The sequence below is a fragment of the Bidens hawaiensis genome, unplaced genomic scaffold (genome assembly GCF_021521415.1).
Source record: "Bidens hawaiensis isolate Kalapana, Puna unplaced genomic scaffold, B.hawaiensis_p1.1 tig00042692_1, whole genome shotgun sequence".
NCBI lineage: Eukaryota > Viridiplantae > Streptophyta > Magnoliopsida > Asterales > Asteraceae > Bidens > Bidens hawaiensis.
The window spans coordinates 1-17687 of record NW_027505795.1 but is presented as its reverse complement, the minus strand read 5'-3'; the positions used below and the strand labels follow the sequence as shown (position 1 = coordinate 17687).

The 17687-nt window shown below is 34.2% G+C and overlaps 2 protein-coding genes and 1 pseudogene across 4 annotated transcripts; 1 reads left to right on the top strand and 2 right to left on the bottom strand.

Moving 5' to 3' along the window:
- Positions 1-186: 186 nt before the first annotated feature.
- LOC143615373 (glycine-rich domain-containing protein 1-like) lies at positions 187-4562 on the bottom strand (annotated as a pseudogene). Its single transcript, XR_013150462.1, has 5 exons — positions 4376-4562; positions 1459-1600; positions 1255-1372; positions 929-1174; positions 187-851 (listed from the first exon to the last, which is right to left on the bottom strand). The product of XR_013150462.1 is annotated as a glycine-rich domain-containing protein 1-like (transcript).
- A 1784-nt stretch (positions 4563-6346) lies between these two features.
- LOC143615368 (S-adenosyl-L-methionine-dependent tRNA 4-demethylwyosine synthase-like) lies at positions 6347-10819 on the bottom strand. Its single transcript, XM_077088504.1, has 8 exons — positions 9892-10819; positions 9672-9787; positions 9227-9402; positions 8366-8556; positions 8191-8277; positions 7913-8070; positions 7207-7417; positions 6347-7122 (listed from the first exon to the last, which is right to left on the bottom strand). The coding sequence occupies exons 1-8, from the start codon at positions 10762-10764 to the stop codon at positions 6982-6984; spliced, it is 1953 nt and encodes a 650-aa protein (XP_076944619.1). The 5' UTR covers positions 10765-10819; the 3' UTR covers positions 6347-6981.
- A 1792-nt stretch (positions 10820-12611) lies between these two features.
- Positions 12612-16846, top strand: LOC143615371 (uncharacterized). Of its 2 annotated transcripts, XM_077088506.1 has the most exons (7): positions 12612-12822; positions 13691-13899; positions 14793-14929; positions 15006-15116; positions 15206-15307; positions 15466-15575; positions 16413-16846. In XM_077088506.1, the coding sequence occupies exons 1-6, from the start codon at positions 12639-12641 to the stop codon at positions 15566-15568; spliced, it is 846 nt and encodes a 281-aa protein (XP_076944621.1). In that variant the 5' UTR covers positions 12612-12638; the 3' UTR covers positions 15569-15575; positions 16413-16846. The 2 variants fall into 2 exon arrangements, with proteins under 2 accessions (XP_076944621.1, XP_076944622.1); XM_077088507.1 differs by lacking the exon at positions 16413-16846 and having other exon boundaries at positions 15466-16032.
- Positions 16847-17687: the final 841 nt, after the last annotated feature.

The following is a 17687-nucleotide window of genomic DNA, read 5'->3' as shown; positions in this document are numbered from 1 at the left end:
CCATAAGAGGGTTGGCTTTTGTTTATTATTATTTATTATTATTGAACGACGAATAAAGGCTGATTACCCGAGTAACATAAAGGCAAACAACTCATACGTTTGCGATCACAGAAAGTGTGTTGGGTAACATACTAACATGTACGAGGATGGTTCAACTTACATACTATTTTTTTTCATACCCAAGAATCAAAAACAGCAACCTAACGTTTTGACCGAATCAAAAACAAGTTCGAAGACAAGATTTCCAGTCGGTTCACACTGGAATGTAGCAACCTGCTTTTTACCAAATTCAGATTAGATATTAATCTTCCTCTTGACATCAAAGATTCCATCAGGCTGTCCCTTGCTAAAAAGGACATGAACCTTTTTGTTGTAAGTTTCTGGTAAGTTTTGAATCTCTACAATCTCCAAAACAATCTCGGTGACGTTTGTTTCACGAAGATTTATTAGCTTCTGAAACTTATTAATATCTGAAGTAACCGGTTTGCCCGTGAGTTTTGGTATGAAAGGAGTTGTGGTTACATTGTGCCTGCTTTCCAATACCTTAAACCGAATAACTCCTCCCATTGTTTGATAGTTTTAGAAAATCCAACATCTAGCTTTTGACCTTTGCCTCGGTTTTGGTCTGTGTCATCATGTTCTAGAATCTTCCCAAGTGATGTCATCAAGTCCTTGCAGTAGGAAGCAGGATGTAACTGGTGTGTATGCCAGATTAAGTCAATATCATAAGTTGGAACACAGAAACATGTTATCGATCGCTCTTTGTTTCTCTTGATCAAATGCAGAAAGCCTTTGTATCTTGCTACAGCTACTTCAAGATACTGATTAGTGTTCATGTGGGATCTTGACAACTGTCGCACCGAGCATGGTTTAAATTATAAAAACTAGACTAAATTGTGAAGATATGAACCATTGGTTTTAAGGTTACCTGGTAAAAGAATGGGATTTGTCTTTTGATAGCTAAAAGCAGGTTGTATTTGGTATGGTTTGCAGACCCGTTAACGGTTTTGAAAATTTATCTGAAAGTATTGGGTTGATGTTATACGGCCCGTTTGGAAACATGCTGTTCCAAACGTCTTCTGTTTCTTTTGTCGAGATTTCTTCAACCGAGGATGCAACATTACAGTTGTCAAGAATTCTTCCATAGAATTCTTCAGTCAGATTTGTATCTTACCTGATAACGTCACGCAAGAACACAATTCATCAAATGATCAATACATGAGTTTGAAACAAAGTTCCAGTAGTGGGACCTACCGGATTGAGCCTGTGACAATGCCAAACCCATTCACAATCAAGAGGGACAACCAAAGGCCCGTTTGTGACCCGAGACTCGGAGTGTTTAGCAAGCAATGGAAGCCAGCAAGAGTTGTACCTGAAAGCAATTAAACAATTACACGCGCGCACATAAAGAAAATAGAGAGAAGGTGAGTTGTGGTTGTAAGCCTATGAGAATCGTACCTATAGATGGCTGTTTGCAAGGTCTGATCTTCATAAAGCCAACGGTTTCTGTCTACAGTAGCAAGAAACTTGATGCAGCGGTATAAACGAAATGAAGATCGAATCACGTTGATTCGGTGAATACCCGTGACAAACTTCGAAACTCCCAAATCCCACCCAAAGGTTCTAGGGAAAATGAAGAGAAAATTGATAATTATTAAAATTCAAGTTTGCCTTTTGGAATTACATTACAAGTATATAAAAAGACTTCAAAATACGAAATGGGCCTAAAATGGGCCATGGGCCAAACACAAACCCAAAAACAAAAAGATAAAAAGTGCTGAAAAAAGATAAAAAGGCCCAAAACTTTATTTAGGTGACGTTTTTGGGCTTCGGACAGGATTTGCCACAATGGGCTCCTCGTCTCAAGCTTCGATTTGACTGGTAATAGGCCTGAAACGGAGCTTCGTGGGCCAAGTTATGCCCGTTTTCGTAGGCCACCTTTGGAGACACGATCATGGGCCTCCAAATATAACATGGCCATACTTGGGCCTTCATCAAAACTGGAGCTGAAGCTTCGCTGCAGCCACAAGATCTTCGCTTATTTTGATACTTTGTGCTGCATTCCACTTGGACTCCTGTTCCATACCCAACTAGACGACGCTTTTCACTGAGTTTTTTTTCAAACGAAGCAACCTGGTTAGTTTTTTTATGACGTGAATAACAATGGGCTCTTCACAACAAAATACTCAAAAGAAAAAATAGATAGTGGGGCCAACCACACCATTAGACGAGTTGCCTAACCTTTAACCTTCATGACAAAGTCTACCATTAGATGGGTCATCTAATACTTCAAACGTTCCGTCTAATATGAAATTTCCATATTTGTATATTAGACCCTTGACTTCACCTTTAACATATATACTATTAGGCCCCTCGACTTTTTAAGATGGTATTTAACACAAAGTTTTCAGGATGTTACGGTTATTGGTTTGGCTGGTCCTAGTATCTAATTTTTATTTAATTATATTGATGTGGTGGGCTCACTATGATAGCAACGTCATTTAAAATTTACTTGGATTAGACACCATTAGAATAAAAAGCTCTGTGGATGAAAATATGTTGAAAGTTGGGACTACTCTCGTACTTTCTTTAGTTAAGTTAGAAGGTTAAAGTATGAATTATTAAAATCCAATTTCTTTTATTTTAATAAAAAAATATATAAAACCAAACAGGAACATGTTAACCAATAGTTAGAGTTATCAATGTTTTTATTTTTCTTTCATTTTAACTTGTTTTCATCTCACAAGCTCTTTAGAATAAGGAAAGAGTTTTTTTTTTAAAAAAAAAACATTAAGTCGAAAGCTATTTTTTAAGAATATTAAATTTTAATTATCTTAAGTGACCCATTGAATAATAGTTTGAGACCACACACCTTTAAACACCATGTGTTTTTATTCATAAGAATGTTGTATAAATGGCTTTTTAGGTTTTACATCTAGTTAGTTTATATATTAAATCATCAATTATTTGCAGCTAAATTTAAGATAAAGAATGCTAAAACCTATAAGATGTAAAAAAAATCATATAAACACCTTGCGCCTAACATACTGAAATCATGCGCCTTGGGGCTTCGGTTTTAGTCCATTAAATCGATTTGATTGAAGACCCAAATTGTTTCTCACGGTTCTTGTGTATTAGATCCGCCCTGCCAGATTATGTATATATATAATGTAGTTGTAGTTGGTTTTATTGTGTAAATTAATTAAATGTACATTATATGTATGTTTGAGATCTAAAAAATTGTTGGTATATACTCCACATGTACATGTTCATTTTATCAAAGACATTTTTGGCCGATAAATACAACGGTAGAGATGATAGAGAAAGAAGAGATGAGCAAGATGAGAGATCCAAAAATCGTTTTATTCATATCATTTCATTTTTAAACATCATTGAAACTTTAATTATGTACAATAACTTAATAACTTATGTAAGTTTAGTAGTTTTCTATTTATTTATAGTTCTTAGTTGGACTTATGTGAGTCAACTTTATATACACAAAGTATCAATGATTTAAAGGGGGGCAACGACCCGCTTTTAATCTAATTTAAGCCCGTTCTTAAGTTTTCTTGGGAACAATTGGTAACCATAATTTGTAATTAAAAATAGCATAATAGTTACTATTGGTTTATGAGAAAAATTATAGTAGAACTTGAAAACATTTCATTCATTGATAAGGAAATTTAAGCTCGTTTTATATGATGAAAGTTGTGAAATTCTTATTAAGTATGCTTGAAAATCAAACACGTACCGCTATGATGTAGCTTTTATTAATTACATCAGAATTTATGAATTTCAGTCTAGAAAACAAACATTATGTAAGAGATTAATTTATAGTGTTGTGTCCCATTTAAATATAACGTGACCCCATAACACTAAAACAAGCCATTCTTATAATTTAAATTCAGCATATTTTTATAATAAACAAATGAATTAATTAGTATATATCTCAATAACGATACTATAATTTAAATAAAATTTTGACTATTCTATACACTTTTAATGTTCTTATGTAACTGACTTTATCCCATGACTATTTGTTTTTTCATAAACATTTACAAATAACAATTCAATGCGAAAGTTTTAAATCAATTATAATTGTATAATAAACAAATAAATTGGTCTGCATATATCTAAAGATGATACATTAAATTAGTGATACACTTATTATAGGAATATGACTCCTAATTATGATTAAACTCTTATATATAAATATACTCCTTTCACCATCACCAATTCACACCATCTTTCTTAGAAATCTTAAAGAGTTAAGAAGATGACGAACTTTTGCAAGAAATTTGCAGTCTTGTTGTTACTCTTCTCTCTCGTTATCACCACTGCCACCACTAATTCGCTGGAAACCGCCACCACCAACATCTTGAACCCGAAGCACATATATCATCCTTACTTAAAGTCGCACTTGGTTCATACTCGTCGGCTACTTCTACCACAACCGTCGTTGTTGCCGGAAGAAATCGATCCAAGATATGGAGTTGCAAAAAGACTAGTCCCTTCCGGACCAAACCCAATTCACCACTGAAAGCTTCAAGTTCCCGTTGCATTGATACAAGTTTTTATAATTAGATTGTTTATTTCCCTTTATTTAATCGTGATGTTTTATTTTACATGTTTTTATATTATTGTTGATTTGTGAATTGATGTGCTTTTTGTATATGTTTCATATCTTGGTTGATAGCTTGTGAATTGACATTATGTCCTATTAAAAATATATGTTTTCGTTTTAAGCAAACTTCAATTACTATATAGGTTTTACCACGTAAGAATATATCAATGTTTTGCCTGATTTTAATAAAAAGTTTAAGTTTGTCAAACCGTAGAAAGTTCAGTTATTCACGAATCATAATGCATAAATCGTTTTGTTTGATTTTACATGTTCTTGTATATAATATCATTTGTTATTTAATCGATCCAATCTAGAGGGCTATCAAAAACATTCTTTAGTTTTAAAGGTCTGTAACTTTAAGGACTGTGTTATTATTAGCATCCTTTATGTTTCAAGAGCTTGGTCAAATATTCAAAATAAATTCCTACTTAATAAAAGGATATTGTTGTTTTGCTAGGTAAAATATTCCAATTGTGTTCTGTAAATTCGAATTAAGTTAAGAGTTCTAACTAGAATTCAATTTTCAAATGTTTAATTAAATACCTATCAAAATAACAAAAGTAAATTTTATGTGGGTTCTTGGACTTGTTTTCCCTATGTTGATGCCAGTTGTAGAACTATGGATGGCGATGTGCTAACAAACAAGGTCGTTTGATGCAAGATCTGCAATCTCCCAAAAAATAAAATGTAAACAAAAAATAAACGTATCTAGTAAAACCTCACTCACAACTTACCAGTAACATCTAGGAAGGATGGGGCGAGGACAAACCTCTCTAACATACCAAGGGATAGAGACTACTGGCTCCCACTAAAACCCAACACTTTGAAATATAGAAATAAAGTGTACGTTTGGTTCTTCAGACCAAGTGTGACTTTAAAGTAAGGAAGATACGAGTGACTCACTGACTCGACTTATTTACAACATTAATAAGTAGCAACACATGAACTTGTTGAAAACAATGTATTTCATCAAAATGGTAGGCCTATAAGTTTTAAACTGGTAACATTATTGGTTTGAAATAAAAACTTTCATATCATCTGTCAAAATAACTCATTTAATTATCTCAAAACAAAGAAAAAAAGGAAGAAATCAACTTTCAATTAGTTATGAAATTGTCATCACATTAAAATCTTAATCATAATTTTAGACCTTGTCTCAAAATAAGATCATGAAGGAAATTTTGAATTCTAAGGTTGACTCAAAACACAAAAGCCATGAACAGAGGATAATGCTTTGGACAGAGGGTACTGTAAAAAGACATCCGCGTCTTATCGGTATCCAAATGAATGATGACTTTTCTTGTTCACTTGTGTTGGGTTTCCTTGGAGATGCCTATGCTTTAACTTCACTTCTTAGAGCTCTCCAAACTATGTTTAGGCCGGGTCTTATGTTTAATGATATGTGTGTGATGGATAAACCAGATGAAAGATTAAAAGCTTATGCCTAATCATATGTGCTTGAGTTATATTATATGTTACTAGTTCACCTTTGTAGCTTGTAGCAAATTGCATGCTATCATAACCTTCTAACATTGTAGTTTGCATCTTGTAGCTTGAGGGTTATCATAAAAGTGATTCATGACTGCGCAAGACGGGCCTAAAAATTAGACCGAGACACCTCCAATGAGATCATCCCACTTATATCGTGCATAGTCCATTCACTACTGAATGAAATGATCAAGCATCAAGAACTCTTGATCTGATTAGTAAGTGTCAAACACATTACACATCAGCATCATCATAACCAAAAACCAAAAATTCCTAATAAATATATGAAGGGACGTTGATACAAAACCAAATTAAAGTATAAAACTGCCAGAAACATCATAAACATTTGTACCTACTGCTTTAAATATGATAGGTAATATTTGTCCACTAATAACCAAACTATTGTAAGCGTTTAAATGAAAACTAAATGCTCTAGCAAAATTTCACCTTACTTAGAAAAGATTTTATAACCATGAGACTGGTATCTATTATCTAGCCACAAAATACGAGGGCGGAAAGCTCCCTTGGTTGCAGATAGTAAGCTTAGCCAAAATCTACAAACAAATCCGGCTTAAAATTCACAAAGATTTATGCATATATGATCGACGCCGTAACCTTTAGAGGTGGCACTTTTCACCCATTTACTTATGAATGGGTTAAATCAATTTCTTGTAAGTTGTAATCATATTTGACAAATCAATGCTTCTAACAGAAATGAAATATGTGGACAAAAGGGTTTCCGGTCAACCCAATCTTCTGACCCATAGGCCGTGCAAAAAAAAAACTACCATTTTCACTTGTTACCCAGCTAGCCCAGACTGCCACCTCTAATATTATATTATTTTCAGATGATAATATTACCTGATAAGTCAACGGTTTGACTTGTGATTCCTTTCTTTCTTAAACCGGGCCTGGTCAGGGTCAAACCCGCCTTCATTAGCTCCATAGACAGCCCATGATGGGGTAAGTGCCATGTAATCATTGCTTCCAAACGGCTTTCCAGAAGCCACCTAGATTAATTTTTGAACAAATTCTTCAGAGATCAGACGATGTAAAAATTACAAATTTTAAAATAATAAGATAACGTTACTAACCAAATCATGGAACTTATCATAGTCTATCCATGTGTACCATTGACCATCTATCTTGAACTTATCTACTTTTGCTAGAAGAACACAACACGAGTGCACATGTTCACACGCAACTTCATACGCCCCGTTGCTTTTTTCAGCTAAGGCCTCAGAAAATGCTTTCACGTCAGCGTGCCAAGGCACGTTTTCCATTGTCAACTTTGATGTGGCCGACCTGCGATAATAGTCATTTTATTATATAAATCGACAAATTACACGTGACAAAATTTGAATAATGGGTGGGTTGGGTTGACCCATGGGTTGACCCATACTATTGGTCCAAAATTTAGAATCTTGAAAAGACAAGTAAAGCCAAAGATGATTACGAAAAAAATACACTATTTCTAAACACTATTTTTTGACTAGATGATAACATGCAGTTAGTGAAAGTTTACAAGGGGATACATGCAACTCTTTCAATAATAAAAGTCATCTTAAAAGGAAATGGGTCAATCGGGGCGATAGTTGCTCAGGCGTTTGTATAATGCACCAACCCAAAACTAAGCTTCACCATATGTAGTTACCCCTTTATTATTTGAACTGCTAAAAAAACATAATATGACCCGACCTTCTCTTAAGTGAATGGCTCGATATCGATAACTTTTACTAATGATAATAAATAATAAAAAAAAAGAAAAAAAGAAGAAGAAGATGGTATTCAAATACTTACGTGCCACAATAGGTAACACCTTTTATTTCAACAAAATCAGGGTTTCCAATGCTAAAGAGGCTAGAATAGGCATCCACATCCTCTGTGTTCCATCCTTTAACAAGAGTCAAGCGATACACAGTCCGTTGCTGCTTATCTTTCAAAGCTTTCAACGAGTCCTGAATAATGAATAAGCCATTTATGATTAGAGAAACAATATTATTGCAAAAAGAATCTAGAACTTCAAATAAAACGATATAGAAGGTATGCCCCCATTTAACAACTTTGAAGATACTTACAACAAATCGTTCCCAGAAGTCCCCAAAAAGTGGTCTGTCTATTGCCTTCATGCTGTCTTTCGTTGCAGCATCTACACTAACATATAACTGCACAACTCAAGGTAACAGTTAAAGCGCATACAAATCTAACAAATTAATGTACAATACTACAATGCATAAAGAACATGCAACTAACCTGTGTGATTGGTTTTAGTGACTCAATCTTGTCTGGAAACTGTGCATTTGTCACGAGAAAAGTAGAAATTCGTCTTTTGTGCAGCTCGTCTACAAGTGAATTGATCTCAGGGTACATTATTGGCTCCCCAACAAGTGACAACGCACAATGCTTTGGTAACAGACCTTCTGACAAACGCTCGGTTGTAACACCTGCAGAAACAATATTAATTAAATCTAGTCAATGCAAATACAATTATTCACAATTAAAGAGCCTCTGTCTTGCGGCTGATTTCTAATTTTTAAAGTACAGAGACTAAACTGAAAATGTGGAAAATGGTGAGATTTGCCAACAAGGTCAAGACACAAAAACCTAGGCCTAGAAACGAACCAAATGGACATAAACAGAGCTTGTTCGCGTTTCTTCGTTTAAATTTCAGCGAACAATGATTGAACATGAACAATCAAACAAAGATGGTTTTCTTGTCCGTGCTTGTTTATGTTTGTTCGTTAACAGTATAACCGAATGGAAACACAACTAAGCTAAAATTAACTAAATGTGTTGGGTCTAAAAAGTTACTAAAACTTGACTAAAATGTAATGAACCAAAAACTTTAAATGAATATATTAGCGAACCTAAACTAACAAACTTAATCACACATAAACTAGCGAGCATCAATGAACGTAAACGAACAAACATAAATGAATTTAAATGAACGAACATAAATGGTCGTTAATGAACAAGAAATGTGTTCATGTTTGCTCATTGAACTAAATGAACATTTTTTTTTTGTTCATGTTTGTTTGTTTATCAAATAAACGAACTTCCCACCAAACACTTCACTAAATGTTTTGGTTCATTTACAGGCCTACAAAAACACACCTGGAACTCCTTTCATTTGCTTAATCATTTTCTTATGCTGATCTATGGCAGAATTCACAATCATCAGTGGGTCATCCATCTTCCACTGCCAACTTTTTCCAACAGGATTAGAGTGATGTCTCCAACAGAAAACACATTTATTTGCACACGCTAAACTCGGTGTTGCTTCCATGCACCTGTTACCATGAAAGTAAAGTTTCAAACTTTTACAACAATTATATAAAGTAGACAAAAAATCTCTAAAATACCAGTCTTAAATTCGTCACAGTTTAATAGATCAACTATTGATGATCATCTGTTTAATACAGTTATACTGAACGGTAGAGATTCACTTTTCGTTTATGCTATAACAAAGATAATATGCAGATTAACAGCAAGTGCAGAATCCTTATATACCATCTTATAGACAACACTATTACAAGTTTACATCAAATTGAATACACACCTGTGGCTCTCGATTCCATAAAATGAGTGCTTATAGCAACCTCCTCGCCCTCTGAGTTGCGATTTTGTCCACCTACATATTTTAACACCACTATGTGAACCAATGATCTTATAACCCTGCAATTCAAAAAATTAAAACAACCATTTAGCATTAAAAACTGCAATTTCAAATAAAATCATAGCCCTAAAAAGGGTACCAAATGCAATTATTATGGATATACCTGTTTCGTCAAGCTAGCCCTAATCACAGGAGTCACCATTTCCTTCTCCCCGTTCTTCTTCCCATTGCTCGCAACCACGCCGTTACTCAAATCTTTCTTCGTAGGCGCTTTGCCCGCAATATCTTCTAAATCAACGATACCAGACTCCACCTCACCTTCTTCATCCTCCTCCTCGTAATCATAATCCGATTCCTCTGCCTCATTACAATTCTCCCCACTCAAACCATTCACATTTCCACTCACCGCACCCGCTTTCAAGACACTAATCACCTCATCACTCCAGTTACCAAAAACCTCATCCAACCGACCTTCATCAACATCCCCTTCACACAACGGCAAAATCTCCGTCGCCCCAAGCGCTCGCATTTTCCTCGAAAAACCTTTTCCGACCGCATTAAACAACGTATCCCCATACGCTCTACTCCCAACACCAAACACAGCAAATTTACACTTACTAAGCAACAGTGATCCCACTCGGAAATCCTCCGCACTCTCCGATAACCAATTCGATAAAAAAACACCGTCCGAAGGCGGACTTCCGTCTTCCCATGTCGATACGATGAACAAAACTAGGGTTTCGTTAGGAAGATCTTCAGGCTCGTAAACGGCAGGGTCAACGAGGTCAAATGGGAGGTTATTGGTGGTTAGCTGGTTGAGAAGACGTTGAGCTAGGGTTTTGGAAGTGCCTGTTTGCGAGATGAAGATGAGTTTAGGGTTAGGGTTAGGGTTTGGGGTTGAGGATGATAGTTTGAGGTGGCGGAGACGGCGGGATTTGTAGAAGCAGTAGACGGTGGTGGCGGAGAGTATGGTGAGGATGGTGAGGTGTGTTGCCAGAGAGGCGGTGGTTACGGTGGTGGCGGCGGTGGAGGACATGGTTGTTGAGGTGGCGCGTGATTGGGTTCAACTGCTGGTTATTATGAAGGGTATAGACTAGAGAGAGTGGAACAGGAAACTGAAAGATTAATTTTTTACTATAAATTAACCTTATTTTGTCATGTCAGTTAAAAAGTTTTACTTTAGGTAAACTTTATTTATTTATTATTATTATTATTATTATTATTATTATTATTATTATTAATATTATTATTATTATTACTTTTAAACGCCCAACGGAATGATGGATCCTTCAAATAGCTCATGATTAAATTCACCACATCAGGATACACTCATTTTTTTATTCGGGAAACTATCACATATGGTCAATGCATGTGAACACCGGCCCAAATGCACGACAGTGCGATGAGTCAAAATCCATTTGGTTCAAGTATCCAACTAGTGAACGTTATATACTCGCCTAGTCTCCCATCGTCACCTGATGCCATCGAAATTAAATGATATGGTCATGAATCGAACCTTGGTTATCTGAAACAGACAAAACAACAAGTCTTTTCGTTACCACTCCATCACTAGTTCAATAACAGGTTAAGTTTTATTTATCAACCGCCATTAACTACTACCAATCTAAAATTAAAACATAGGAAAAACCTACCATAAATCTAACACAAAAGTACAAAACCTACCAACACTATAAAGTTGCATAATTTAAACCTCAACGCTATAAAGTTTCATGATTTTAAACCTAACAAAACCTATAAAAGGTAAATGGTTTTATATGAGACTTACTGAATGCGTGAGTCACGAGCCACTAAGTTTGTTGAAGGCTTGCTTATAGAAGTATGATGATGTCTACATTAAAATCTCACCTTATTGAGCAACTTTTATCATAACGTGGTTCGTTGCTAATAAATCTGTCAACAGACTTTGATCATCATCTATAAAGATAAAATTTTCAATATATTGGCTAAATGTCTATGCTACATCTATGTTTTAGGTTGGTTAGTGCAAGCACACGCTACTCATAAGTCAACACCATTTAGATTTAGATATAGATATGCGAGTTCTGGTGATGCCAGTGAAGAGACGATGAAGTAACATGAAACGTAAGAGGCAACGGTGATTTAAAAAATGTGAAATATCAGGCGATCATTGATTGCTCTAGTAAGAAAACCTGCTAAAAAGATATATTTGATGTAAATAATTAAAGTTATAACTAAACACATTACAATCTTACTACCTGACTTTAACAATAATTTACGATGTTCGAGAATAAATTTCGATAGCCAACAATCTAAAAAAATCACAAATTCTTTGATTAAAGTATTTACTACAACTTTTTTTTTTCTGAACGATAAGTTTTTTAAACTTTTGTCGTTTATGAAACTTGAATCCAAGACCTCCCAACCTCTCTTACTCCAAGATGTTTAAAGGTTTTACCTTTACGAATGTATAACCAACCCATTGGTTACTAAACTAATTTTTTTAACGACCAACAAATATATAATGTCTATGTACTCCATACGAGGTGACACAATGGCAAAAGGCTATCGCCAACTGACCCAACCCAGTCGTATGGAGCCTTCAAGCACCTCCAAATTATCTCCACTTTCGGGAAAACCCACCCGGCAGAAAGTCCACTAATGGTAAAACACAGACGTCCTTTAAAATCGAACTGGACATCACAAAAATCCCGGTTTTCATTCAATGAATTACCTATGTATCCTGTAAATAAGAACTGTCATGTCATTGAGCCTTAATTGAGAAATCCATACTTCCTAAATCCCTAGAAAAAAACGTTAAAAAATGATTACACTAAATATAATATAGATATTTCCAAATCGTAAAAAGTCCCAAACTTTTAGTTTTTTTGATGTTGATGATAAAGTTAGCCACAAAACTTCCCCTTATACATGTCCAGAAATAACACTTATCAGCAACAAACAACATACGTAATCAGATTTTGTTCATATTATTTATTAACTAATCAATCCCAATATAAACAATTCAATCCTGCCATTTTATTTTTGCGTGCGATCATTCCTCCGTTCACTCATTTCACCATAACTGATTCATCACCAATCATGAATAACTCTGGTTCGTCTAATCTATTCTATCCTTCAATTGTCACTTACCTACTCTATCTACTTTAATTAACCCATCCGTTATTTTCACTTATTCACTGATTCTGGTTTAATTCATCGTCTATTCAGCCGTTTTGATCGATTTTATATGATTCTAAGGGTTTTGTACTTGACGGTTATCATTATCATTTGTCTAGTATCGTGTTGTTGTTTGATGATCAGAATATGTAGGTTTGTGTAATTTATTAATGCTAAAATTTGAGGTTGGAGATGTGGTTTACTGATTATTTATGAGGAAATTTTGTTTTGGTTTGTACTGTATGTATGTATGTAGATAATTTGATTGCTTACACATGACAGTCTGTTGCTAAATTTTACCTGAAAGACAGATAAGATGTGTTGTTGCTGCTGAAATTTATTTGTATGTTAGGGCTAATTGGAGAGTTAAATCTGCCCTGTGTATGCTATATTTATGGATACAAAGGACCGTTTATTATATATATATATTTATTTTTTTATTTGGTAGTCTTTTATAAATAACACAAACCGAGCTACATCTGGATAATGGGTAAGCGAGCAACAAGCTGCGCCGCTATCCCCTTTTGAATCGCAAAGCCTATTCTACTAAATATAAATCCTTGGTTCCTCGGGTTTGCTGATTATTTATTATATCGTTTGCACCAAACATTTTAGTTTATCTAAAGTTTTATTCAGTAATCAGCCTAGTCAAAATTATTTAGAAGTAAGCAGGTCTGATTGTTGTTCTGCGTTTTAACACTTATATGTGATATTATTATGTTTGTAAGGCTTTCAGTGTAATGGTGAACATTGGTTGCATGGTTTATTGTTGTTGTTTAATTGCATTTTGTACTGTGTTTCAGGGAGTCCTCAGGAAATGATTCCTCCAGTTGAGGGGGTTGCAGGGGGTGGGACCGCATATGGATGGGGTGATGGTAGCTTACAAGATCAAAGTTTACTAAGAGGGACAATTGACCCATCTAGGGTTCCATCTTCCGAACTAGTACATGTGTGGTGCATGCCTAGCACTGCAAATGTTGGACCTCAAGAAACACCTCGACCGTTGGAGCCTGTAAGTAACTAGTTTTTGAAAGTTTTGATATTCAATGATTCAGTGTTTCTTGTTCACAACTAATCTCCTTATATATGGAGCAATTACAATTGGTTGCAAATACTTAACTATGGACAAGGTAATATTGGAGAATCACAATGCAAACATCATATATATGTCTAGTAATGAGGTGTATGAGTGTTATTGGATTATTGAACTGTAATGATGTCTAAAAGGTCTTTTGAGCTTGTGTATCTTTAAAACACCACTATGAATTAGGCCTGTAAGCAAACCGAACGTGGCATGTTCTTGTTTCTTCATGTTCATTCGTTTATTAAATGAAGGAAAATTGGTTTTAAATAATCCCAACTATGCCCTATTGGCAACAACAGTCCCCACTTCACACTTGGCTGGTGGCAGTCCCAACTAAAGGTGTATCTTTTTTCTAACGGTCCGCGACTAACAGATAGTTAACTCCGTTAGTTTTTTGCTTACGTGGCATCCCTAGTGGACTTTTGGAAAAAATACACCTTTAGTTGGGACTGTTATTTCCTTAAATAAATGAACTTCCCGCAGAACGGTTCACTGAACGTTGGGGTTCGCTTACAAGCCTACTAGGAATCATGGTAGACATGTCATATGTGGCAAGGATAAATAACAAGAAAAGAGAGAACACATTCTGTATATTGATGCATTTTCTCAATTGTTTTTGAGTTTATAATTCATATTTGGTTAAAACATGGAAGTAAGAAATTAATTATTTATCAGCATTAACTGTTTTCCAGTTTTAATGCCATCAGCATAAGTGTTGTTCTAATATACTTTATAATTGCCTCATTATATGAAATATTATTTTTAGTGTGATGATTCATTATCAAAACATAAATGCATAATAACATAATGTTACCTTGAAGGTGTCTCTTTTAGCTGCAAGAAACGAGAGAGAAAGTATACAAATTGCTATACGCCCTAAAGTATCTTGGAGTGGATCCAGTAATGCTGGTGTTGTACAAATTCAATGTACCGATCTCTGTTCAACTTCTGGTGACAGGTTAGTATTTCTTGACACGTTTTCTTCAATATTAATATATTTTAACCAAATTTTCTAATAAATTTGTTATAACCAGGTTGGTCATTGGTCAATCGGTTACTTTGAGGCGTGTGGTCCCTATTTTGGGCATTCCAGATGCACTTGTACCACTTGATATGCCAGTTTCACAGATAAATCTACTTCCAGGGTATTTGTTGATTACATTAGTGACAGAAAATTGAAGTTTGAATGTTCTTTTGTGTTGACTTTTGATTTGACTTTTTTTATTTTCTGCAGAGAAACTACTGCAATTTGGGTTTCTATTGATGTTCCAATTACGCAGCCTCCAGGACAATATGAGGGAGAATTTATTGTTACGGCTACCAAAACCGACGCAGAGTGATTGCCTACTCTCTTTTTTCAGTTAAATATTAGTTGCTAATTCCAAATATTTGGATTACGATAGTAATAACTGATTTAAAAAATAAATACTGATAATTGATTTTTCATTTTGTATCTTGTTTGTAGCTATGAATGTTAATTTTGATTCTTTACAGATGTGCAGCGCAGTTTCTTGATAAGTCTGAGAAATATCAAGTATATAGGGAACTCAGAAATTGTCTTGATGTCATTGAGCAAATTGATGGAAAAACCAGTTGAAGAAGTGGTAAGATTAGAATTGCATGCATAATGTAAATGAACCGAACGAACATGGAAAGAGCATTTTCGTGTTTGTTTATATTTAACCGAAACAAACAATCGAACACGAATAATGAACGGGGTTTTCTTTCTCGTGTTCGTTCGTAAAAAAATGAATGTATTCGTGTTCGTTTTTGTTTGTTCGCTAGTGGTATAAACGAACGGTTCACAAATGTAAACGAGTGAATGTTACTGAGCTATGACCAATTAAAAGTGAACGCGAACAACAATGTGTGGGGTCTAAACGGTTATAAAAAAATTGACTAAACTGTAACGGGCCTAAAAATTTTTAATGAATATATTAACAAAGGTTAAAAAACGAACTTAAACAAATGTAACTAACGAACATAAAGGAATGTAAGCAAACGAACATAAACGAGTTAAAATGAGCGAACGTAAACGAGCGCTCATGAACACAAATGAACGAGTTCTTTGTTCATGTTCCGGTCATTTTTTGGATAAACGAACTTCCTGCCGAATGGTTCACTACTGTTCACTGAACGTTCTGATCTGCATTTGCAGCATTTTGTGTCATACTTAGGAATGAACCAATTTGGGCTTTTTTAATCTCAACGGGTTACAGGTCAAATAAAAAAGATTTTGCCAAAACACGATTGCATATTTCGAATTCAAGCTTGAAAGTCGCCAAAAGTGCATTATTGATGCATAAACCTCCTATACCGTTTTATTCACACATTTAGATTATTATTGTTTTTAACATTGATATTGTTTTTGCAATATATTCATTATGTAATTCAAATGGTTGAAATGTGTTTCCGGGTCAACTGACCCGCCTGTTTTTCAGGTAGAAAGAGCGAAATCTGCAACTACAACTTTAAGAAGAGTTCTTCTTTCGCCTTCTTTTTATGATTTCTTTACAGAAAACGGGCCACTAGATATGATGGATGAAGACGCAAACCTTTCAATACGTTTAAAGCTAAGTTTGACCGTTTGGGACTTTATTCTCCCAACACCACCTTCACTTCCTGCTGTCATTGGTGTATCCTATATTCCTACTATTTTAATTTATGTTGAATTTCATATATACCCCTAGAAACTTATGAAATATCATATATATGCCTGGAAACTACGTAAAATATCATGTTTAACCATTTCATTTAAAACAATTTAGAACGTGACTATTACACTCTTATATTTTCTTAAAACTTTAAAATTTTGTATTTACTAAATAGTAACTTTTTAATTTTATATTTATCCAGCAATATTTTCTGAAACATTAGATTTACACCCTTAAGTGTTTTAACTACCATTTTTTTAAATCTATATGGTATTTTCAGAACTTCTAATATTAGTTGTTAAAAAGATAAGCTTAAATGTTTATTTTATATTTTAATAAATGTATGTTTAAAACTGGTTCATAAAAAAGTAACTTTTTTTTTTTCAATTTCTTTGGATCATACATGATTTTAGAGTTGCACGGCTAATCTATAAATAAATATTGTTACTATACTTTATAACGCACATATACTGGAATCAAATATAAATTTCAATATTTCAAGATGTAAAAAATCAAAACATAAAACAACTACTTTTTTTCTGTAATTCACGATTACAGAATTAGTCTAATTGGGATGAGTTCTCGAATTGCTATTGACGCAACAGATGCATTGCAAAATTTTAATAGGGTTGAAACTTGAAAGGATATTATATATGAGAAGGGTAAAATGGTCTTGTACTATATATTAATTTATAAAGGTTTTATATGATATTAGATAAGTTATTAAGAGCAATGTTGTAAAAGTAGGATTACAAGGTATGTCGCCGAGGCGAGTTTCTGTAAATCCGCCTAGTTACTAAGAATCGGTTAAATGTGGTCAACCTCAGCCAGAACCACATCTTATCGGTGAACTTGGACCGATTTTGACTCAAAAAAATAAAACAAAATTCGTATTTCAATAATATTAACGAAAAAATATCATTTTTTTAATTAATGATTAGAATTTTTAGAATATTTTATTATTTAAAAATGCATTTCTTTTATTTATATTGATATTCACCTATTTTGTTATAAATATTAGTAAACTTATTATATTTGACATATACATAATATCCAAAAATT